This window comes from Nesoenas mayeri, assembly GCF_963082525.1.
Source record: "Nesoenas mayeri genome assembly, chromosome: 9".
Taxonomy (NCBI): Eukaryota; Metazoa; Chordata; class Aves; order Columbiformes; family Columbidae; genus Nesoenas; species Nesoenas mayeri.
This window is the reverse complement of record NC_137557.1, coordinates 7,947,007-7,972,730: the sequence shown is the minus strand read 5'-3', so window position 1 is coordinate 7,972,730 and position 25,724 is coordinate 7,947,007. Positions and strand designations below refer to the sequence as shown.

Here is a 25,724-nt window from a genome sequence, read left to right as displayed (position 1 = left end):
TGAAGCACACTATTTAATAAAACAGAGAGCCCAGTATTTCCTTCCCCTAGAATAACTTACACTGTTCCTCACATTTTAAAATGTCAGTACTTTAAGAAACTTCTACAAAGGACATTAAATGGCATAAATTTTAATCCATAATCTTCAACACTCGGTAGGACTCAAATTAAAGCAGTAGTGTAATTTACCCTGTCGAGCTCTCGCAACCGGGGGTAATTGTTCTTCCATTCAGTCTCAAGATTGAAACGCGTGGCTGCAAAAATCAGAAACAAGGCCTTAATTTTTTTAACTGTCTATATGCACTTCATGACTATCTTAGAAGTTTAGCAGCTCCTAAAATTGCTACAAATCTTGCTTTATACAAACCCTCCAAGAACTTTAAGGGTCTCTGCAACCGAGCAGTTTTTTGTTGTCTATGCTTGGATATTTTGTAAAAAAATTGCAGGATTAATGCATTGAAAAAATGTAGTGGAAAGGGAACCATTCAGCTTCCAGCTCTGTACAAGTCAGTCCTGCCCTGGCTGATCAGATGTATCTTTATACAGGAAGCCATTTCAAACAATATCTGAATCCAGTGGAAGAACTGTGTTTTGCCCACAAAAAAACCCTGATTATTTTTCTTCATACTTATTTACTTTTTCAGCTTTTAGGACAAGTGGGTCCTTCATACTATTAAGTATTTTTTCATGTGTGTTTGTAAAGCTTAACTGGGACAATACAAAACATGTCAGCCCATGAATGCTGGCAAAACAGTATTATATAGATGTGGAAGAATTAACTGTTTAACAACAAGCAGCTACTTCACTTGTTTTTCAAAGAGATGTTTACCTTTAAAAGCATCTGCTTGCTGCTCCACAGACTCTCTCACCATTTTCCAAAAGCAATCTGACACGGCAAGACTTAAGTTCTTTGTTGTAACCTGGTGTGCCTTCAGCATGCACGTCCTGTAGCGGAAGACAGCTCGAGAAAATTCTTTTATGCATACCCCTGGCCCCCATTTTCTCCTCACAAGAATAAAGCTTTGCTTTCCATAGAAGGGAATTACATATCAATGTACATCTAACCCAACTGTACCAAGTGAGCTGGGTACTCAGCTCTTCCAGAGCCAACGGATGGACACAGCAAGCTCTGCAGAGAGGCTCAGAGCTGCACAGGAATGAATCGCTGCCTCAAGACGCCAGTCTCTCTCCACTGACCTACAGCAAGTGTTAGGAAACCTGGCTAACTCGGTCACCTCAACTAGATAATTTAAACAGAATAAATCTCAAATAGCGTTTCCACATCACAATCCGTTTCTTAAGTTCAACGAGAACAACGGATGGTAACATTTACGAACAGAGACTCATTCTAGTAAAAGAAATGAATTGCAACGTACTTTAACAGCTTTGAATTTTGAAAAAATTCCTCTTCATACTCTTTAATTGATTCAATGCTTTCACTGCTGTTTCCTGGAGAAAGGAAAGAGTGCTGCAACAGTTCCATTTAGACAGTTTTCTCTGCTATCAAGGAGAAAATAAGCAGAGCCAGAGCTCTCTTTACCTTTTCCAGTAACAACTGCAAAATAACCCAAAGCTTTCATTGGGAAGAGTTTGCCTTCAATTATTTGCTGGATCTATGAAAATAAAGCATTAAAAAAAAGTGGTTAACTTTGCACAGAGACATTATTTCCTTCAGCACAGTTTTAAAGCCAGATCTAGTTGTATGTATGAATACACTACTATAAGAAGCAGTTTGTCATGGGACTATGAGTTCTACTGATGTTTAAAGAAAAAAAAGGCATAAAACTAATAAGCCATAACATAGCAAAACACAAAATAAAGTGGAAAAGCCCATCCCACAATATCCTAAAGCCTTCTCAGGAAATGAAACTTGCTTGGGTGATCTGCATGAAAGGAACCCATATTATAGCAAGCGGCAGCCAAGCTGTGACTGAAATCATGTAGCTGATCACTAAAAGTAAAACCTGATATTAAAAAAACCCAATCACCCCACAAAAATTCCACTGAATACAGAAATAAGCACTGAAAACCATCTAGAACAGGTAGGTGAGGTCCAATATTTCTGACGGCATCTCAAGTACTTTTCCATGTGTGACTTCAGCCATCATGATATGAGAAAAATAGTTGTAACTCACCCTGCTTGGGCTAGCCACATTTTTCTCAGCAAGATCAACTTTAGTCAACACAAAAATTGTCCTTTTCCCTTGGGGATCCATCTGGCTGACTAAGTCTGTGACAATACTGCGTTCTGCATCCACTGATCCATCTAAAATAGACAAAAACAAATTGATACTTTAGAGATTATGTAATCTAACATGCAGTACTAAAGGTAGAGTAGGCATCAAATAAGTTTCACGTTACAACTTAAAACAGTTAAATTATACTTATATTCAATTTTTGTGTACAGACAGTGAAAATTTGTCATTTCTAGTATCATTAAAAAAAATCAGTTTATTGCAATAATATACATTTTGAGCAAGTACCAGCTTGCTATTAAACTCTACTACTGTCTGTTACCCCCAGAAACTCTTTTGAAGAAATCTTGAATTTTATTATCATCACCATTTTTTTAAATGATATAATAAAAAACTCTAAGCAGAAGTTGCTTTTTTTCCACGGATACCAAAGATGCCTTACAAACAGACATTCCACAGCATGCTGTTTTGTACACTATACAATCTACCACAAATGCAAAAGATATAGAATCAGGAAAGTCCCCAGAGCAAGATAAGAATCCCAATTAAAACAGAAAAAAAAAATCCTGCCTGTTAGAGAACTGTCTGGACTCTTATTACCTTGAATACAAAGGATGATGGCATTAGGATTCTGCATGTAGGCCTTGCTGATGCTAAAGATGGTTTCCTTCGTATCTGGAGCCATACCTGATGTCACAGTCTTTAATATGTATATAGAGATAAATATTTAAAGGGAAAAAGAAAACAAAAAGATGTAAAAAAGAAAAATGACAGCTAATATTCTCATCAATAATGCTACCTCACTTATATATCTTAAAGATTTTTTCTTTTAATTTATTGTATACTTACACTAATGACTCCAGGTAAATCAACCAATACCATTCTCTGCAAACCAGGACCTTTCACACTTAAGGAGATGGTCTGTGAAGTAAAATTGAAATTAAGGTTTATACACACACATACTTTGTAATTACATACACAAAGACACCTATAAAATGATATAAATGCAAATTTACACATACATACGATATAAACCAGCAACAGCCTGTAATTTTAAATAGGAAGTCCAATTTTATATACACTTAATTGTGATATAGAAGTGATTTTAACAGTCTAAATACACTTTGGATTGTGTAAAATATTAAATATACACAAACTGGACTCACCACAGTTTCCCATTTGAAGGATACTTACAAAAGATACACATGCAGAGATGTTTGCCACTAAATCTTTGACAAGTCTTACCTCAGTGCTAACAGTGCACCCTTCCTTCACACTGTTTCTCATTCTGATTTCTATTTCATTTCTCAAAGCTGCAAGCTGTTTTTGAGAGAAGCAAAATATCAAATATAAAGCTCCTTACAATCATGACAGAAGAAAAATCACCAACATAAGTAAAAAAGTTTACTTAGGGATTAAGATCTTTATTTATAAATAGTAATTATCCCAAATGCACACTGAATAACTAAAGCTGGTAAATGGGGCACTAAATGACAGATTACCGGCAGAACCCTGCAAAATCCAAAAGATGTCTTGGCACAAGAGCTCCTTCTACATTGTATCCACTTCAGTGCCAGTCAAGAACCACACTAAGAGATAATTTAATAACTAATATAGTGCCTTGCCCCACTAAACATATTTCACTCTAATTAAACAGGGGCTAACCGCTCACAAAGACATTGAATTTTTCAGATAATTAATAAAAGTCACATTAACTTCCAGTCACTTCTTTATACTCACATCCTCTTCCTTGGTCAGATCAAACTCCCGAGAGCTGTCTTTGAATAAAGCCACATGGTGCGGCCCTTCACTAAGGGTTACCTAAATGGTAAAAGCCTTATATGAGAAAATATGGTAAATCTAACACCGAGAAACATGAGAAGTACATCACATATGTACACTTCCCACTGCAGACATACAACTACATGTAATGGTTATTTAACACAGGATTACTTATAGTAGGAACTGCTACTACTCTGACAGTATATATAGGTCATACATAGGCTTGCAGAAGTTTTGTCATTGACTACAACTCACTTAGAGGCCATTTTATAAATTAATGTTCCTGCGTATGTCAATTAATTGTATAATCAGAGGGAGAACAATATGGCAATGCTGATTCAGAGATTGTTTTTCTTACCTTAACAGGGGAACGCGTCATCATCTCCCCCGACCCTCGAGGAAATATCCGGGCTTGGGCGATCATTTCTAACACGCTGGTTTTTCCTGCACTTTGATCTCCAACCACCACCACCTTAAGTGAAAGTTTAAACAACCATTGGCTTTCAGCTGGACATTTTGGAAGCTTAGACAACACTGTCTGTATTATGTTTGACAGTAAATGCACTGGTTTCAATATGAAATCCTTGAAGAAATACTAACTTTTAATCATGCAAGAAAAACGACTTGTGCTTAAGGCAGCACAGTCACAAAGCACCCTATGGGCCACCTAACAAAGGGAGGAAGGTTTTGCTGTTCTCGTGACAGGCAGTTCTCTCCTTGTACAAAATCCTTTCAGGAGGTGAAACACTGAAGACTACTCATCTGGTCAATGTTGCTTCTGCCTGGAGAAGGCTGAGTTCTGATGTTGTTGCTGTCACCTCCTCATCTTACTGGCTTCCTACTGGAGTCACCAGTGCTATGGGTGGTTGTGTGAGCAGGATTCACTCCCAGCTCTCCCCTACACCAGCACTCAGGCTCCCCAAACCTTCTCCAACAGCAGCACTGCTGTGGGGAGTAGCTGGGGCACCTTCTCAGCTCCATTGCTCCACATTGGGAGACAACAGTCGTTTTACAATGCGGAAAAGGCCAAGGTGCCCTGACTGAAACCATTTAAAATGAAAGGCTGAGCACAGCAGCAACATGTGGATCTAGATAAGGTTTTATCTAGAGCCAAGGTAGACTTACCATAGTTACAATGGTTGTTCTCAAAATTCTCTTGTTGCCTTTAAAATGGAGAACATGTCTTAAGCAAAAATCCTGGAGTTACAAGGAAATAGCCCGGCACTAGCTCTGAATTATTCTGGAATATAATTAAACGTTCTGTACAATTTTAATACTTTTTACTGAAAACCCTGTATTTTTTACCTACTTACTCGAGGTAGGTGATCTTGAGTGTTATAACTGGCATCATAATCAGACAGAATGTCAAGTACTTCAGAATACATATCAATCAACGATTTCTACAAAAAAAAAAAGCAGAGAGTGAAAACACAGCCAATTAACAGAACAAAGACTGGGTTTCATACTATTCCATCTGTATATTCTGTAAAATCATCTGTAAAAATGTACTTACTCTCTCCTGGTGATTTGAAACCTAAACTGTCTATAACACAGCACAGACCTCTGTTTTATGAAGTACAATACCAAGTTCTGTGCATGAAAATACTACAGCTGGAGACGTATCTTGCTGAAGGAGCAAAATGAGAGCTCTTATGTACAGCACAAGAGAACAGTGCTCAGACTTCAGAGTTTCCAAGTTAAGAAGGTAAATTCAATTTCTTCCACTAAACATCTAGATAAGAGCTCCTCATCTTCCAGTTCCCAGAGGAAAGAGGAGGATCCATACTGGTCAACAAGTGACACAGCAAGAGGCAGAAAATGTCCATTTTTAGAACACTCAGGATGTTGGCAGACAAAAGCAAAAGCATACTTAGTTCCTTCTCCATGGATTTTTACAGGGTGGTTAAAAGATGTTCCCTGATCCTGTAACTACATCCCTACCACAGTTAGTGAGACCCATGACAAAGCACAAAGGTATCAGACTGTGTGTATAAGAAAAGTTGGAAGCATATTTATTAGCAAATACAGTGAAGCTACATCAAAAACCACAACTCACATTTCCCACTTAGGTAAATTATTTAATTAGACCTAGTAAGCTCTCTGTGCTCTTCAGCTGAAGACATTTCTAAAAGTTACATAGTTTAAAAATAAGGGATGTATAAAAGTCTCATCAAGTAAAAAAAAAGAGTATAGGTATCTTATAACAAATGTTAAAAGTTCATATATAAATTAACAAATACAATTTAGAATAGCATCACAGAAAATACAGCATAATTTTATTTCTATGCTGATTTGTAACACATAAGTACCTTTAACTTCCTCTGATGAATTCCCTTGTCATCTCTTTGCAGTACCAATTTTCTTAATTCTTTGTTCTCCTTCTCTAATCGCTCAAGCATTCGTTGGTATTTGAGCTACAAAACAGTGGTAAAATATAGTCTTTTAATTACAGGAAGAGTACACTCACATGAGCAAAGCTTTACCTATGAAAAACATGCTACCTTTTAGGTAAGTCTTTCAAAAATACAGAATACTTGTGATCACCACAGTTTAAAAATACAAGGCTACCAAAAGAAGACTGTTAGATTTTTTTTTTGCTGCAACACAACACTTTTACTTCGAAACTTTCAGTAAGACCACAATGTCAAACTTGGGGATATTCAAATATGTCCCTAAGCATCTTAAACAAGCATCATTTGCAAAGAAGCTACACATACGCAGTCAGACAGTTGGGAACTGGCTGCTCAGTCCTGTTCAGGAGATTATGATTGTCCTCTGAAGATGAGACATGAATGCAGTTTTGATACCTAGTCTGAAAATTGTTTACTATGATGTGGAAATGTATTTGGTCTCTGTGTGCTTTTAAGAACAAATTGAATCTAAATTTCAAGCTATTATAAAAACCAGTAAGTAATAAATGCTTTCAAAACTAGCAAATACATAAAGAGTTTACAAAACCCCGTATCAAAACAATGTGGCTGAGCCAAAGAGCCAGTCAATTTAGAAGCCTATGTATTCAATGAAAGATTAATTGTACATTAACTTAAGTAGGCAAGCAAACCAAAGTAACGACTAGTATGACTAATACCATAGAATACCAGGTTGGAAGGGACCACAAGGATCATCTGGTCCAACCTTCCTTGACAAGAGCATGGTCTAGACAAGATGGCCCAGCACCCTGCACCAATATGCATCAACCCTGAAAAAAGCCTAGCTTACAAATAACTGCCTCACTAATTACAGAGAGTAAAACTTCGTTGCAATGAGATTCAGTGAAGTTCAAGGCAATTAATTAGACAGACGGGAGTCCCACCTTATACCACATTTGCACCCCCCATATCCCATATGATGTCTGTTTTTCCTCTTGGACATCTCACTTAAAAGCTTCTTTGCTTTACTAGAAATGACATTTCCTAGATAAAGGATTAATACATAACTCATTAATAAGTAAACTAAATTTCTTTTTTGCAACAAATGTGCCATTTAAACACACGAGATATCACATATTTAGTTGCATTAAAGTTATAAAACAGAACTGTAGAATGTTAGGAGTAAAGTTAACTTGCATAACAAGTTACAAACTTGAATATCAACACTATACTTACGTAACACTCTTGGACTAACTTTACACTTCAGGAAAATACAGCATTGAAGGCAAGCAAGGTATTTTGGGAAAGCACGATTACACATCTGCCCTATTCTTACACTCCCCTCTTGCATTCTGTCAGGCACTGTCAGAGAAAGAACAGACTGGACTGACCTCTGGTCTGTGCCAACAGTCAACTCTGTATTGATAAACTCAAAGATTGAAAAAAGCGCTGCATTTTTACCAAATAGATTTCAGGTGTGCTTTTGTCTAGTAAATTTAAGTCTGCTGCACATAAATCTCTACTTGAGACATCAGTAAGTTAGAAAAGTTACCTGAGTGCGTAGCAGTTCTTCTTGAAGTTGATCAATCTTCTCTTTGTCAGAAACCTATAAAGAAAAATAATCATGGCTACTAACACATTGTTTAGTTCATCCACTGCAAATAATCAAATCACAAACTGAAAGCTTCATTCCACATAAGAAAATTGACTTTACATGCATTTTAAAGCAAGTAAAATTCTTCAATTAGCATCTGAGATTTAATGCATATGGCAAGTTCCACCTGCAACAGGAGGTTCACATAAAAACACATTTGAATTCCAGGGCATGCAAATGCAAAAATTAACCCTTCAAGACTTCGTACTAGGAAAGTGATATTAATACTATGCTTAGGGAATAGCAAACTCTGTGTGGAGCTCAGAATTTTCAGGCCACTGCCCTAAATGTAATTTTAGTGGTCAGACTCTCAGGATCTCATATGTTCATTTCCTGAATTAGCATGATCTTAATAGGATACAATCACTAAAACATCTGCTTATTACAGAAACTACATTCAGGTGAGTATTTCTGAATCTTCCAGAGGATTCTTATTTCATATTTGTTTTCCAGAACTGTAAGTCTAAACATGCATGCACAAATTAATGAAGTGTAATCGGGAGAGTCTCGAATGGTTACTTTAAAATTATTTAAAGTATATTAAAAACTGGAAAAATTAGGATATTATAATACAAAACATTTTGAAGTTCAAGGCATAAAGGTGATGAGATCAGGCAACTACAACCATTCTTAGTCAAATATTCTTAAAATAGCTCATCAAGATGTAATAACAGTTGTTCAAATTCCCTTTTTAATAACACAAAGACAAAAGCATAAATGTTGCAATACAAATTCATATGATGCAAATATTTACAAACAACAAAACCTAATGGTTGACTGATGAAATATTAAATTTAGAAAAAATATAATTGAAACAATTACTGAAAGAATGGTATAGGTAAAAGCTTCGATATTTAACTAAAGTTCATATAATAAGCTCATGTGACATTTACAACTCAGGTTAGCTGCGTATCAGAAAAAGCATATGATCTAACATGCAGAAGACAGCTGTCATTTAGACACAAATCAATTTAGTTACTTTAATTTCACACCGGTTGTTACAGATTAAACAAGAAAAAAAATCACAGTTACTGATATTATTCATATATTAAACTTATAACATACAGGATTGTGCCTGCACTTATAGAGAGCAATCCAAGCTGACACTTCCATCTCTATCCAATTACATTCTTATTCATGAACAGCAATGCTGTAAATTGACTTCCTTTCTGTTCATTAATACAGCGATAGCAAAAGTGCATTGGAAACAGGGTTAGTTTAGCACATGGACAACCGGATGCGTGCATCTACAAGGTGGTATGTGTAAATAAACATTTACTTACACACACACTTTAAACACCTTGGAGACATAGGGGAAAGTAAAAATAGAAGGGCAATGAGAATTCTGTGGTGAGTTGGAAGAAGCAAGAAAAAGGAAAGAAAAGGAAAACAACGTGTTGCTGCGCGCTGCAGATTTTCAAAGCAGTTAACGTTTTCCCACTCTCTGCTCTTGAACAAGATGTTCCTGAAAGTCCTTCAGAGGCCTTGGTACATCTTTGAGGTACGGACTTGGAAGCAGAACCACATGAGCACTGTCTTTTATGTACAGACACTAATGTTAAACACAGTGAGCAAAAATATTGCACGCAGCTACATGTTGCAAGATACGAAGCAAAGAATTATCCAGCACTAGGTGACTAATTCTAATAAGAACAATTAGGTAAGTTATGGAAAAAAATAACAAACAGGTCTAGACTGATGTACATGTTTCAGCATTAGGTTCAGCTTTGAATTAGGTGCTTTGAATGTTTAGCTGCAGTTAGTACACAAAGTATTTTGAACATATAATTCATAATGTTACTAAAAATTTTGAAGTTGCCAATGCAATCTAAAACTATCATGACAATCTGAAGTACTAACAGTCACATATGACTAATGGTCACAGAATGTCAGGGATTGGAAGGGGGCCTCGAAAGATCATCCAGTCCAATCCCCCTGCCGGAGCAGGAACACCCAGATGAGGTTACACAGGAAGGCGTCCAGGCAGGTCTTGAATGCCTCCAGAGAAGGAGACTCCACAACATCCCTGGGGAGCCTGTTCCAGTGTTCTGTTACCCTCACTGAGAAGTTTCTTCTCAAATTTAAGTGGAACGTCTTGTGTTCCAGTTTGAACCCATTACCCCTTGTCCTATCATTGGTTGTCACCAAGAAGAGCCCAGGTCCATCCTCATGACACTCACCCTTCATATATTTGTAAACATTAATGAGGTCACCCCTCAGTTTTCTCTTCTCCAGGCTAAAGAGCCCCAGCTCCCTCGGCCTTTCCTCATAAGGGAGATGCTCCACTCCCTTAATCATCTTTGTTGCCCTGCGCTGGACACTCTCCAGCAGTTCCCTGTCCTGTTGGAACTGAGGGGCCAGAACTGGACACAATATTCCAGATGTGGTCTCACCAGGGCAGAGTAGAGGGGCAGGAGAACCTCTCTCGACCTACTAACCACCCCACTTCTAATACACCCCAGGTACCATTGGCCATCCTGGCCACAAGGGCACAGTGTTGGCTCATGGTCAGCCTGCTGTCCACCAAGACCCCCAGGTCCCTTTCCCCTACCCTGCTCTCTAATAGGTCATTCCCCAACTTATACTGGAACCTGGGGTTGTTCCTACCCAGATGCAAGACTCTACACTTTCCCTTGTTATATTTCATTACATTTTTCCCCGTTCAACTCTCCAGCCTGTCTAGGTCTCACTGGATGGCAGCAGAGCCTCTGGCGTGTCAGCCACTCCTCCCAGCTTGGTGTCATCACCAAACCTGCTGATAGTACACTCTTTTCCCTTGTCCAAATCGTTGATGAATATATTGAATAATATAGGCCCCAGCCGTATTTAGTTATCTGTGCAAGATTCTTTCTAAGGAGTTGCTGTCATTTTCAGATTTGTAACAGTATAAAGCAGGAAAACATGTTCCCAGAGATATATTGCCTGTGATGGCTACATTCTTACAAGAGAGAGCTACAGTAAGAAAGCAACAGTAGAGAAAACAGACTAGACATTTACTCACATACTTCCCTTGAATGAATTTTTAACATATGAACTTTAAATAATATTTTTATAGAGGCAGAGAACATATAATTTCAAAGCAACACAAAGTACTCATTTGGCTTTTAACACCATGCTTTAAACACAACTTGGTTAAACTGCAACAGGATTATACACCTGTAGCGAAGTTGGCTTTAATAATTATTTGGGCCCATGATTTAACTAGTTAGATTTTTCTAGCTCTAATACAGAAGGCTGAAGTATTTGATTAGTGCGAATACAGTACATATTGTCCTTTAAGCCATCACCTTTCGCTTCTGCTGGGAAGAGCCCATGTTATACTGGCCAGCGGCTCTGCGCGTTTCCTCTTCGTGCTGCTGGATTTGTTGTTGTAACAGAATGAGTTCACCAAGCAGGCCCTGCCATGAGTTTATAATAAAAAGGAGAGGAAAAATTGGGGGTGTAAGGAGAACAAAGTTAAAGCAAAGGGCATGACAAAGACAGATGAAAAACAGGTATGAATGAGTCAGTTCAAACAAAAGTGAAATTTCATTAGCAATGTCTCTTGCTAGCTGCGAGTGGATATAGCCAGCAAAACCATGCATTTTGCACATCCAGGTAGAATAAAATAATAAACGTTTAGCAACATTTTATAATTATATTAAACTTTTAACTAAGCATCTAATCTTAAAAAAAATAATTCAGCTATCTTGGCTTTCGATAGTTTCAGGATTTCATTTCAATTATTCATACCAGAACTTCTTAAGTATCAGCAATTTTTCACAACTTCACTACGGACATTTTTAAAGAGAGTGTTTTGGATATTCTCCACAAAGTTGTGCACAACAGCTAAGAGGCTCAACTTTGTCAGTAGCAGTAAAGTTTCCATTTTGTTGTTATCTCAGCAACAGTTTATAGAAAGATGATTTTGCCTGCTACTTGACTTGCCAAGTAGGAGAAGTAAAACAGTTTTCAGAGCATAAAGAAAGAAAAGGTCTCCGCTCCACTTCTGTAACACACCACAGTTTTAAATCACGCTGCCATCGTCCTTCCTGATCACTTCAAAATCCCTTCAACTTGATGCTTATTCCTTTACTTATTCAGCAGTTCCACAAAGCTTAGTTCTCATCTCCCTCCACACCAAACATTCTTGCAGTGGTCTTTCAAAATTGGCTTAGAGGTATCATGCCAGCCACTACTGGAAGTTTATCTACAATTTATTTCAGAGAACGTAGACACAAGTATTAACAAACTATTTAAATAAAGCTCTTTAAAAAATATTATGTCTTCTAAGAAAACGTTAAGTGAAAGCAAAGGTTTCAAAAATGCACTACAGAAATCAGAACAAACCCCGAAAGAGAACTTTGGTGTGAGAATTCAAGACAACTACCATCAAGTTATACATTGGTTGCACAAAATACAAACACAGGCATGTACACATAAGGATAAACAAACATGGGAGAAAATGGATAAAAGGAGAGACAATCAAATGACCCAATACAAACATTCGTTAAGCGGAGATTTGTATAACATTTCATCAATACCAAAATCTTCACATTCATATTTTATTGAACCATTTTAAAATGTAATAAATGTCTGTATTGCCAGAAAAGCAAATGCCTTAGAACTGTGCCAAAAAATGAGGCAAAACAAAATATTTCATTTCTATACAGCAGCAAGGAGAGACGGCCTCACGGCTACACCTACTATTAGAGGAACAATAGTAATATTTTGCATTTCGCAAACAAGGAAACTCTCAATATGATCTGACACAGTCCCTTTAAAAATTATGCTATAGCTCAATAAAAGAAAACGCACTGAAAGAAACCTGCTGCACAGTCCTTTAGCATTTAAACAGGCACTGTAATAAAATGTTTGAAGTCATCCAATCTATTTAACGTGCAATTACTTTCTAAGACATTTGGTCCATGTGAGACTTCATAGTAAAGTATGAAAAGCCCTTTTCAATGACAGTTACCCTATTTAATAAAATATTCAAGTAAAAAATACAGTGATTTAATACCTTCTCAATAACATTTGTATGTATCAGTAAATAATCTTATTTCCTTGATTTTCTGTTTTTTACTTTATAAGTTTGAATGAAAACAAAAACTATATATTTATACATATATATTTCAAGAACCTCAAATAGCACAGAACTATACACACGACACCCAGGCTTGTATGAGCTAGGACACAGAAATATTTACACCTCCCTGTCACTGGCCACCACCATTGTTTCCCCTTCCCCCTGCAACTCAATCATTCCAGTGTAAAACTGTATTCATTTTAAAGAATTTTATCTAGAAAAATCAATTAACAGGATTTCGAAAAACAAATTGTTTACAATCATTATATTGGGTTTTTTTGTTTGTTTGTTTTAAGACAGACAATAATGCAAGATAATATTCTAAGAAGGTAACGCTGCTATTTGAAGTGCAAGCCTGAACTAGCCCTAGAAATACAACACTTTACTACACTACAGCTTTTATAACTATATTCTCTCCTCTTTCCCCAAGAACGAAATTACTTATTTAATCCAAGTAGAAACACTTAAACTCCGGTATTTAAATTACTTATCTGAATGCTTTCATTCTCTCTGTAAAAAAATGGTATCTTTAGTATTAAATGAGAGATTATGAGAAACGCATTAGCTGGCAAGAAGCAGCACAGCCTGATCCCGTGTTTGGGACAACATTTGCTCTCAAAGTTGTATTGCAAACTAAATGGTTTCTCATTCTACAGGCAGTTTTGAGAGACCCATCTAAGGACAATGTCCAGTAACAGCTCTACAGAACATTCCTCCAAATGAGGAATTCCTGGACTCCTTTACCAGCTACTCATTTTCCACAAAGAAACAAAGAAAATCAGCTCCTCAGACACATTTAATACCATGCTACAGCACTTTATGCATCCAAACATTGTATTGATTGCCAGTGGAAAGCATTGAATGAAAAAAAGGCCATCTAACCCATTGTCTTGAAAAGAATCATTTTGTTTGCCAATAAACTAAGTGCTTATACTTTGTTAGGTATTCATATGTGCTTTGTTTGAAATATTACGTCTGAAATTGATCATAGTAATTAGCAAACCAACAATTTCTAAGCCTGGCATATTGGATATAATTGCAGTAACAACTTAGTATGCCAGATTAAATTTTCTAAACCATACTGATTTCATATGGGCTGCTATTTTCTGTACCACAGCAAAAGTTTTGTTGGTAACACTAAAATGCAGTTGTCACTGCATCCAAAAACCCCTCAGAATAGTAAGTATTAGTGATATTACTGGCATTCAGTAAAAATCTCAGTTAGTTTAGTTATCAAAGACAATAAACTAAGATGGTCATTTCTTCACAAGTCAAAAATTAAGCATATTCTTATGTTTTAAACAGTGAAACCTGTGCTAAGCAATCACTCAAGAGAAAATAGTTTATAGACAGTTTACTAACAACATGAAAACAAAAAGCTGACTTTGTCATGTAGAAATCCATCACTGTTCCAAAGGGGATAAAAATTAATTGTAAAAAACAAGCTTTGTACAGGTTTCACTACATGTTGCCATGCAGAATTAATGTAGAATCAATGTATACATGCCTGCATATACAGAATCTTTTATGTAGAGGACCCAGTTATAGTTTAGACACATTCAGTTCAAAAAATAAATATTTAATAATTTACAAATTCCCCTACATTTATAGTTTTCCATCCATTTTTAAAAAAGAGGTTTTTTAAATATACACAAGAAAAATGAAAAGCCTTTAGAGAATGAGAAACATTATGATTTAGAAATCTAATAGAAATAAGATCTACTGTTCACAAAAGCAAAAAAAATGAACTTCACTTCTTTACTTCAAGGAAAAAAATACTAAAGCTTTTAGTTGTCATAATACAGGAACATTATTTTCCAGAAGATGATAACAAAATTGTAACATATACTTTATCTAAATAAAGTAAAAAGACAGACTGCTTTAAGACTTCGACATTTTTTAAGGCAGAAACCCTTAAGTAAGAATCACAACTGTGAACATGTCAGTAGAAATGAGGTTGCAAGCAGAAATGCCAAAAATAATTATAAAAGCCTAAATCAACTTCAGTAATAAGCGATAAGCTCAAGTGCCACTGAGATGTCCTGAAAAAAATGTAAATGCACACAAAATACCTAAAAATCACATTCTTAGTACAAAACAGGTTTCTTAAGAACGCAATTCCTAAAGATTTTTATGATTGCCTTGTATTTTCCTTATACCAGAATGTTTATTATCGTTGTACTGTTTATATATTAAAACCAACAAGGAATACTCAAGTCACTTTCAATGATAAAATCTAGTCAAGCTCCTTCAAATAAACACCTGCAACTAGCTATTGAAGCCCTTAAAAAAAAATTTCCTGCTGTCAAGACATTTTTAGTTTTGCAAGAGAGTAATTACCTTCTTGTACTGTTTGTCATTGTCATATGCCTGGTCAGTAGCTCTGAATGCTGTTTCTCCTGGAGGACCTAGGACATAATTACAGAAACTCATCACAACATGCAACAGGCACTTAAAAGTTCTTGAACTACACCTAACATTAAAGTTTCAACTCCTCTGAATTATTAATTAAATAATCCTTGAAGTTCCTATCAAGAAAATTTGCCTTAAGAAAACGGAAAAGAAATTCAGTTTAAAACTCATCTGAATGTTTTATATCTAATTTGTGACTCAAATTAGTTGCATCACAAGGAAGCAGGCAGCTCCAATTTGACTATCAAAAGTTATGAAAATATTTTAAAACTAATTATTTCGATAAACAGGAAAATATAATACAAATTCCATTTGTATTATTGCAACAAGAAAAAAAAAATCTTCCCTATTGTAATTACATAGGTTTCCAAAAATGCCTGAAATAACAAGTATCTGCTAAGGACTGTGGGAGAGAAATAACAACTATTTATCTATTCGTTCTCACAGGGGAAGACCAAAGCATTTTTAAAATAGTTGGAAAGTATTTGTAATTCAATATTAAATTGCTGTAAATACTTGTGCTTACATCCATATTCACTCCTCTTAGTACAGAAGTGTTTTAAGGGTTTGCTTTAAAGAGGCAGGTTAAGGGCAGTAAAAAGGGCTTTTACACACCTAACAACAGAAGTAGATCAGAAGCTCCTATGACTTCACTAAACAAATTGTAACCTGTGAAAAATCAGCAGAAGAGGGGAAATAAAAATTATAAATACAAATCAAAATGCAAAACAAAGATGAGGGATCTTTGTCTCATTTGGAGGACCACATAATCATAAACGGCAGCTATGCCTGTGTGAGTATGACAACAAATAATAGGTGACATCTCACAATACCACTCGATAACACCACAATTTTAAACAGCCAAAATTTTAAACAGCCAAAATACATAGGAGATTATAATCTACTTGTCACTCTATTGGACTTGATCCCTACTTAGGTGCTTGCTGAAGTTCCAAGATTAATACATTAGTTCCACCATTTATGGTATTTAAAGAAAATGAAGTTGCACTTATGCACACTGATACGAAAATACTTTTAAACACACTTAAAGCAATAACTATAACACCTCACAGATACGATCTTTCATGAACATAAATTTATGTGGTTTGACAACTATTAAGGTATATAATAGGAATCATCTTGCACTATTACAAGAACGACTGGGCGAAATTTTGAGCTGTACTCAGAAGCAAGTCAGATATAATGATCGAATCAATCATTTTTACTTTTAAAAAGCCCACCAATCAGAAATATCTTATTTAAGTCTCCCAAAATCTGAAAACCATTAAGCCTACTACTACCTGGACATACTGAATTCACAAACTATCCCGTCTTTTGTGAAGGATTTAGAACTCCTACCTACTTCTTTGAAATGCAGCGGTTGACTAAGCTAAATCTTCAAGCAAGTCCTTGTGCAGCTGTGTCCAGATGGAAAAATATCATTCAACCCAAAGGAACACCTTCATTACAAATCTTTTATTTTACATGCTTGCAACATTAAGAACAATCATGCTTAACAACACTTTTCTGCTGTAACAGCTGTGCTACTGTTACTGTCCCATACCACTCTCATCTTCTCCAAATTTGAACTGGACAGGTCCAGCTCCTATGGCTCACTGAAGCAATCTAGCTTTCACTCTGTTTGTTTAGAATTGTATAAGAATTCTAGTTTTCTATTCAATGTCACATTTTGGTTCTCTGTACTTGCTACCCAAATTCTTGCTTTTAAAAATACATTATACTTACCTGCGCCCATTAGAGTTTCAGATGAGATACTCAATGAAAATGCATGCATTTTCAGGATCTGCTTTCTTTTAGCGTCTAAGGACATTTCTGTAACCTCATCTTGTAATAGCTTATGTTTTCAATATTAAAACCAAGCTGAAAAATTGTTCTCACCAGGAGAAAAAAATCCTTTCAGTGAAGTGAAGCTCTCTCCAATCTTGTCAAAGTCAGGCAGAAGTTTGGCAAGGTCATCTGCATCAGGAAGGGCTTTAATAAGTTTTTCTGGGAAAACAGTAAAACAGCTAATGTGTGAAAACTGCTTATGCTGTAAATCCTAACAGTTGTTTTGCGACTTGTCTTTTTATTTTTATTTTCTTTTTAATAAAGAATTAAAAGGTTTCTTTCCCCATGCACCTCCCCCCATTAGTGTTGGGAAAGATTATCATATCTGAAAAACCAATTGCTTTTCTAGACTTTGAACTCCCTGATAAGTTGGTTGCCTCAGATACTTTACAATTCTCTAAAATGTATTGCTGCATTTCATACATTATTCTCAAATATTTGTACAGGATATTTTAAAATTACATGACACTAAGTAAGTGCATTTCTTGTACATGTAAAGAAAAGCTTATTTTTCAGTCACATAAGTCAGCCAATTGTGCAATCCTTCGAAATATTATTAGCTTTAGAGTACTATAATGGTGAAATCTTCATAATTTTTTTAGAAAGACCACCTTACTACCCTGTGTATAAAAAGTAACTAAGTGCTTGGCTTTTAGGTTTCTAACTTTCATCTCAAAATATGCAAAAAACCTACAGTAACCAGAAGGTTCAGGAAAACAGAATCTCTATTTTTCATTTTCTTCTGTATCTTCAAAATAATTTTCTAGGTAAGTAGGCTCACTATTCTGTATTTTCAACTGGTCTTTTACTCATATCTTTTACTTATCTATTTATATTTGTATTTTACTTGTGCCATTTATACAGAAGGAAAGAACTTGCTGAATAATACTACCACTGCTTCTCCAAGTCCCCTTGATCACACTGCAAGTCTCCTTTCAATAATGGGATTACATGGCCATATGAAAGGACAAGAATATTCCCAAAAGAAAGGATGAATTATGGAACATCGATGCTGAACGATGCTTAATTTCTTCCTACAAAACGATGTTTAATTTCTTCCTACAAACACACTGATACAAATCCCTTCATAAGACACACATCAAACTCTAACAATAGAAGTTCACTCAAATTACAGCTATAAAGGTGCTCCTGGAGGGAGGCACTGAGGACCTACACCCAAATGTTTAAGTTGTATGTATGCTGGTCTTTAGATAGAGTAGCATTTTAGCTTTTGTGATACCGAAGTCAATATGCTCATCAAGCTCCCAAATGAAGTCAGGAACAATCCACTTATATTCATCGAGATCTGGCATCATGTCCTTCCACTGATCATACGTCTAATACAAAAAGGAAAAAATACAGCAGAAATAGAAATTTATGTAGAAAAGCACAGAGAAATCTAGTGAAAAGTAATACCAACATATAAAATATAATAACCCACCATCTTTTAGATATGAATAATACTACTTGGATCTTCTAAAATCTATGCCAGTTCTCTAAACAATCTGTTTTCCATTTTCACTCATCTTTATTGTCATCCTGTAATGATACTCTGCAATTTTGGTGGATACAACAAGAACTCTGGTTCTGAAACATATACTAGTAACAAAGACAAAATGCATAAAGTAGTACCTTCTTGACCGTGTAACCACCACCTACAGCAGATCCTAAAACAAGATAGCGAAGTTTGAGAAGCCTTGATGCTAGTCTAGCTAGCCAAAAGTTCCTGTGGGACTGATATCCATATTTTACATCTAAAAGTTTTGTTTTACGTAGGGGTAGACGATTAAGAGAAGAGAACAGCTGAGTGGATATCCTTAATGGAGGTCTTTGAAATTTTGAACTTGGATAATAGGGATGATGTATACTTCGGGAAACAAGATGCAAGTTTTGAAGTGGTGATTTTCTTTTTACTCCATAGCTGCTGTTTGCTAGACTCCGGCAGATGACACTAAAAGAAAGAAATAAAAACTCTGAGTAATAGATTTCCTCAACACACCATTAACTTTATAACCTCTTTAGAAGCAATTCACATTACATTTTAGCTGGGTATGGATAAATCAGAGCACCACTCTGAATGTACAATTTCCAGCTATCAATGCTATGATATCAGGAAAACAAAAAGCTGTAAACAGCGTTAATGGGTGTAGCATTTCTAGTGATTACAGAAATAAAATGTTAAATACCATTTATGAAGTCTGCTATGAATTAAATTTAACTTGCATACTGGATTAAGGCAAGTAACATGTCTGTGATAAAACACAGTTTGGCCGAACAGGAGTTAAGATTCCACAGAAGACTAAGATCAACTTGCAACTTAAAAGAAAACTTGACAGTTTGGCTTATCCTGTAATTCAAAACAAAATTTTAGAGAACATTAAGCCTGTAGAGGATTTTCAGACTTCAAAAAACAATACACAGACAAAATCCCTTTGCAAAATACAGTTGTACTTTTTTGGAAAGGCGGATTCTCTTTTGGAGTTGAAGTATCTACTTAATGATATCTTTCAGCTCCTTTCACTCTAACATTCTGCAGGTCTAGGATTACAGCGCTACTGTTTTGTCTTAGGTCATGCACAAACAAGATCAGTTCTGGACATGGCTGCACCATGTTTGCTGAAGACTTCAATAAAATAATTCAGATTTATGCAAGAGTGAAAATTTCGGTCTGAAAGATTTGATGCTGAAAACGGAGCTCAGCCGTGAAAAGCACAGGTTTAAACACAAGAACCTTATAAATCCTGCCTATACTCAGGTACATGCATAGGTTGCAATAAAGGTCCTTGTATAAAGGTCACTTGCACTACTGGACGCTTCAACATTTTGAGGCAGCTTTGCTAGCTCAGGGAAAGACAACAGCTCTGGAAAGTGAATTTATTCTGTCACTTTTAGTCTCACTGTCATATCAGAATGGTTACTATTAAATCATTTACTGGATGCAAAATATGAGTGAAGTTACGGTTCTTGAAATTAATAATTGTTCCTTGATGTGTTTTTCAAGGTTTTCAATATTACCAAGTGTATTTACTTACAAAGGGGACAAATACAAAAAAGAAAGCACTTCACACTATTGAGAAGGCAAATTATTTACCCTGTAATCCTAAATCACTTAAGATTAACAGATCTTAAAGAGAATAAGTGAATCATATAAAAGGGAAAATATTACAGCATTTTTGATAACATGCTCCATAATCTTCATAGTTCTTTGTACTGAGATTTACCACATTGTAGAGATGACATTGTCTATGGCAGGCATATTCTTAAGGTCCAAAGTGGAAGACTTTTTAATAAAAACACTTTTGAGTCAGAAATTGAGCATTTGGAAGATAAATGAAAAATCAGAATTATGTGAACTGAGACATTTTCCTGTCTCGGACGACCAATTCTACCGACTACGTTTAGTAACTTCCTTTAGTGTAATGGAAATCTTAAAAAAAGGGAACTCCACCAACCGTTATGAAAATCCTCATTTGTAAAAGTCACTATGATTTTGAAGGGTATCCCCTCTTGCTGCTACATTTCTTTAAACTACCTCAAAGAGTGTGCCTTTGCAATAACAAGCTTAGTATCTAGAAAGTGCATAACAAGCAGGAGCAGAATAATCCCCAAAACAGAGACAAGTTTCTCCTCTTTGACCTGAAATTACAAAAGGGTTAGAAACTAACCGCATATAGCACCAATGTGAAAGTGGCTGCATAACAAGAAAAAAATGAAAGTTCCCCCACACTAGAAATGTCTAATTCCTGCTTTTGAAGACGTTTTTTTTAAGTCAGAGTGTGGTAAGCCTGATGACTGGCCATTATTTTGTTTTGGCCTTATTTTGTTTTGTGGTCACTGCCACTACACAGACATTTCATACTTTTCAGCAGAGATACTATATACTATGGCAGGCACTTCTTGTTATTAGTTTTCAGTAAGATTAAAGGCACTTTCAAAAAATGATATAATTCCATTCTCTGAGATTGCTCTTTTAAAATACAGCATCTTTTATAGCATTCACCTTGCACAATTAAACTGAAAAAAAGCTGAGTTCCAGTAAGTTCAAGGCAAGAACTTGATCAACAATTGCCTTTTAAGTGCTATGTACATTTCAAACCCTACCTGCTCTAATTGTATATTTTGTATATATTGTGTATATTGAAATGTTTGTATAATTGTATATACTGAAATGTTATATTTCATTTAAAAATATATCACATAATTCCATCAAAACTTCCATTTTCTTCTTCCTTTTCTCCTTCCACTGCTAAAAATTAATAATGAGTGATGACCAAAAAACCACCATAAGATCTTGACTGGAAAGCGCAGTTAGGCCAAAAAGTATCCCAAAGCAATGCTAGCAAATGATGTATTTCATTACTTCCAAATTTAAAGCCTGTGGAAAGCCACTTTGAATAGCAATAAAAATTAGGCTTTCAGACATGAGTAGCTCTGCCACTAGAATCTGCCTGATTACAAGCCTGGAACTCGATTACTCTTGCATCAAACTGAGGTTATAGATACCTTGTAAAACAAGAAGAAATGGCCTGTTACTAGTGATAACCAAAGACTCCACCTGGGAGTCATACCCAAAATTTTACACACCTTGCTCCAGTGTAAGTGTCCAAAAAGTCCCCACCTCAGCTGGGAGAAATCTTTTGTATGATAGCTCTTATACACTTTCAATAGCTATGACTGCAAAGCATTCTTGCAAATGTAACCCGACAAAAAGCACTTGGCAACGGTTATTTTCCTGCTGCTGCTCCTGAATCTGCCAAGGAACACTGTGTGGTTACGAGCCATTCAGTTTCACTGCTCCTGTTTGAGATTGCGTAGGAGAACAGCGGAAACAAAGAACATAGAGGAGCTGCCGGGGAGGGTCCGGGCCTGGACACGAAGGTGCCGGAATCCCTGGGGTGGGAATGTGGGGGGCACCGCTGCTTTCCACATCCCATAAAGGTCCCTGGGGGGCTGAAGGATGGGACAGGTAATAATTTTAAGACCCGGCACGGGTATTAAAACCGACACGGCGTTCGGGGCAGAGGCCCCGAGGTCGGAAGAGGCGGGACAGGCTGGCAGCCCCGCCGGCCTCTCGCCCCGCACAGCCGCCGCGCCCCAGGGCCCGCCGCGCCCGCCCTGACCCCTGTCCCGGCCCGCCCCGCTCACCAAGCCGCCGCCGCCCGCGTCCGCCACATCCTTAACGGCCGGGAGGGGCCCGAAGGAGCCGCACGCACCGCGGCCGCCCGCCAGGGCTCCGCCGCCGCTCCTGGCGCCCCGGGCTGCCGCGGGCAAGGGCAGCTGGAGCCGCCGCGGGCTGACAGAGTTGCCGCCGCTTCCGGGCACCGCCGTCCGGCGCGACCGGCCCGGCTGGAAACCGCGCAACCCCGCGCGAAGGTTCCGGTGCACGGCGGCGGCGGAAGGTTTTGAAGGGACACCGCTGGGGGTGCCGCGGGCAGGAGGAGCGAGGAGGCGGAAGGTGACGGCTGCTCCATGCTGGGGGCTTGTGTTTCCCCTCACACCCCAGCGGCGGCAGCGCCGTGGCCTCAGCGCCTCGTCCCTGTCCCGGCGCAGGGCACCCCGGCACCGTCGGGCCCAGTCCCGGGTGGACACCTGTGTTTCCACGCCGCTTAAATAAGATTCCCAGATGAGTTCGCAGCTATTGTCGCGCTGGAGAAGCGGGTGGAATGGGTGGCAGCGCTGCCTTGAGAGCTGGAAAGCACAAAGCGTGTCCACATGGGCCGCTGTGAGTACTCGGGGGTTTTGGTGCAGGACCCCACGGGAGCGGGAGGCAGAGAAGGGACCAGGGGCGCTCAGCACATCTGCCCATCTGCCCTCAGACAGAGTCACTTGCAGTGGTGTCATTTCTGGGAAGCACACGCCTCATCTGTCAGTAAACACCACAGGCATCACATTCTGTCATGGTATTCTTAATAATGAATAAACATACTGGTTACAGATCCTGCATGGCTGGATCCTGACACACAGCCAGTGCATAAATCCACCTGCATGAACTGGGGGCCCTGTTTACAATGCCAGCGCTTGCTGACATTAGCAGAAAGATTTCCCTCATGCCCAATTTGACACTTTCTTGCAGCAAGTTAGCACTATCCACAGCGGACATGGAGAATATGATTTTCTCCCTATGTGCAAATTTATATGTTTGGAAACTCTTGTCAGAACTCCTCCCCATCTCCTTTTCTTTAGATTAAGCAACCCTAAGTCCCTCTTCCATATTTTCTGACTCCTGTCTCTGTGCTGCCCCGTGGACTGTCATGCATTGGTTCCCAGCTGCTTTTCTGTAATATGCCCAGAACTGAGTCTCATGTGCTGAGCAAAACAGAAAGATTTGGGGTGTTTTATAGGCCAGGCTTCTGTTTATAAAGTGGGATTTTTTCAGAGCAAAATAAGTTGCACAAGGATGACATAATACATACATGTATTTTCAGGACCGAGATAAAAATTGTAGGGATGAGGTGAGGCACGTTTCTGTGTCTTGCTCGCTTTTAGATCTATGTATTTATTTATTTTTAAATTTAAGGGACTATATTTGTTTTAAATTTTACCTTTGCTTTTGTATTTTTGAATTTGACTAGTTATTTTTATGATTTATATATTTTTAAGGCTTTTTTTTTTTTGTTAAAAAAGACTGATGTTACTCCATAAGACATGATATAAATAACTTTTTATTTATAAACTAACATGTAATTGTTACTTTGACCAGTAGAGGGCATCATATAACTGAAGGTTCTAATATAGGCTGCTTTAGAGATGTTCTCTCCAGGAGCAACTGAACCTGCTTAAGGAAACGAACAAATTCCACCATGTTCATTGGTCCTGGATTATCAGAATATTAAGACAGGTTGCTGAACTATAGAAATGATGAATGTTTTACACCTTTAATCTGTTTGTTTGTTTTTTCAGTTGCAAAGATATCAATCTCTCCAATAAGAATGGTCTGTAGAAGCAGAAATTTTCAATAGGAGCTGGACTAAGCCCATGAATAGTGAACGGTTTGGATGAGCCTTGATTCCTCCCTGGAGGCCTGGGTTTGGTGGGATGCTCTGCATGCAGCTCATCTCCCTGCTCTGTGAAAGGGCAGCCAAGGACCCCTACTGCACCTCAGTCTTCTACAGACACTAGAAAGAGCGAGGCTGACGTTTGGAGAAGCAGCAAAAGCTGACCAGGCAGAAAAAGCGTGTGTGGCACTCCTGTTTTCCACGCCTGGAACCTCCCAAAATAATGAGTCATTTCACAGAATCATCAGCCTGCTTTGGACAAGGTACCTTTGCAGTTGTTTCCTGTCTTTTATAGTTTCCAGATAGCACTGCTCAGTTTTCGCGTAGAATCAAGTTTATCAGAAACGGACTTTTTTTGCATTCTTTTTAATTTTTCATTGAAAATTGTTATTCTAATGTAATAACTGAAGTTCCTGTTACTGGACCTCTGAAGGACAAAATGAGAAGCTGAGTGACTCAAAGCTAGCCTCAGAGTTGGAGCGAAGGGAAGGAAGGGGTGACACTGAAGCTGGGGTACAGAGAGGAGCTTGTTCCCCTTTGGTCTTGTCGCAACAAATCACCCCTAACACAGCTTAGTACAGTTATATCCGATTCTGTCCAGCCTCTGGTCTGGGTTCCTTTTGGAAGCGTGCCTTGTGTCAAGACCAAACAGCTCTAGCTGCAGCACAAGCTGCTTGTCACCAGCATTTTACAAACATGTCTGTCCCTGTGCTGTGCATTCAGGTACGTCTGGTTTGCAGGTCTGTGCCTGGCTCACGTTATTAACAATGGACAACTTTTCTTGTATTGATTGACCTCGCTCCCTCATTTGTCTGTTCACTGTTTTTCTCCTGTTTCTGTTTCTCTGAGCCCATGCCACATGGAAGTAAAACGCTGGTGAATAGGAACTGACTTGGCATTTCTTGAATTGTTTCAGTCACCCTTGAAAACAGTGTTTCTTTAGCATATTTGCTGGAAGAACAGGTTTGTCCCTCTTGGCCTCATTCCTAAAATATTTGGTGTGTAACTTCTTGAAAATTAGCAAAGGACAAGGAAATAGTAATGAGAATGAGAATGAATCGTAAGACTAATAAATAAATGCAGCCTGTCAGTAACAAAAAAGGAGGTGATAAAATCCCTAGTGCTGTTTTTCTGCCAGCTTCCTTTTAGCCTTGATTTGGAGGTCAGAGACATTTGTATCCAGCTCACTGACCTGAGTGGGGAACTCCACTTCCCCCCAGGAGTGAGTAAATAACCTCAGTGACATTTCTCAAAGCTGTATGATGAGGTCAGAAGACGTTCTGTGATGGTATTCTTAATAATGAATAAAAATACCGGTTACAGATCCTGCATGGCTGGATTCTGACACACAGCCAGGGCATAAATCCACCTGCACAAACTGGGGCCCCTGTTTCCAATGCCA

The 25,724-nt window shown here is 37.8% G+C and overlaps 1 protein-coding gene across 3 annotated transcripts in view; it reads right to left on the bottom strand.

Moving 5' to 3' along the window:
• OPA1 (OPA1 mitochondrial dynamin like GTPase) overlaps positions 1-22,629 on the bottom strand; it is a 53,226-nt gene extending 30,597 nt beyond the window's left edge. The window contains exons 1-20 of one of the 3 annotated variants that reach the window (XM_080349774.1): positions 22,473-22,629; positions 18,960-19,278; positions 18,568-18,664; positions 17,379-17,486; positions 16,095-16,148; positions 15,408-15,475; positions 11,287-11,397; positions 7,898-7,951; positions 6,286-6,390; positions 5,290-5,376; positions 4,335-4,448; positions 3,935-4,015; positions 3,440-3,514; positions 3,044-3,115; positions 2,795-2,894; positions 2,135-2,265; positions 1,540-1,612; positions 1,376-1,448; positions 829-944; positions 189-253 (exon numbers count right to left, since the gene is read on the bottom strand). In XM_080349774.1, the coding sequence (XP_080205900.1) occupies positions 189-253; positions 829-944; positions 1,376-1,448; positions 1,540-1,612; positions 2,135-2,265; positions 2,795-2,894; positions 3,044-3,115; positions 3,440-3,514; positions 3,935-4,015; positions 4,335-4,448; positions 5,290-5,376; positions 6,286-6,390; positions 7,898-7,951; positions 11,287-11,397; positions 15,408-15,475; positions 16,095-16,148; positions 17,379-17,486; positions 18,568-18,664; positions 18,960-19,278; positions 22,473-22,501 (1,932 nt within the window). In that variant the 5' untranslated portion in view covers positions 22,502-22,629. The remainder of the gene's footprint in view (positions 1-188; positions 254-828; positions 945-1,375; positions 1,449-1,539; positions 1,613-2,134; positions 2,266-2,794; positions 2,895-3,043; positions 3,116-3,439; positions 3,515-3,934; positions 4,016-4,334; positions 4,449-5,289; positions 5,377-6,285; positions 6,391-7,897; positions 7,952-11,286; positions 11,398-15,407; positions 15,476-16,094; positions 16,149-17,378; positions 17,487-18,567; positions 18,665-18,959; positions 19,279-22,472) is intronic. The other 2 variants (XM_080349775.1, XM_080349776.1) reach the window with 2 other exon arrangements.
• Positions 22,630-25,724: the final 3,095 nt, after the last annotated feature.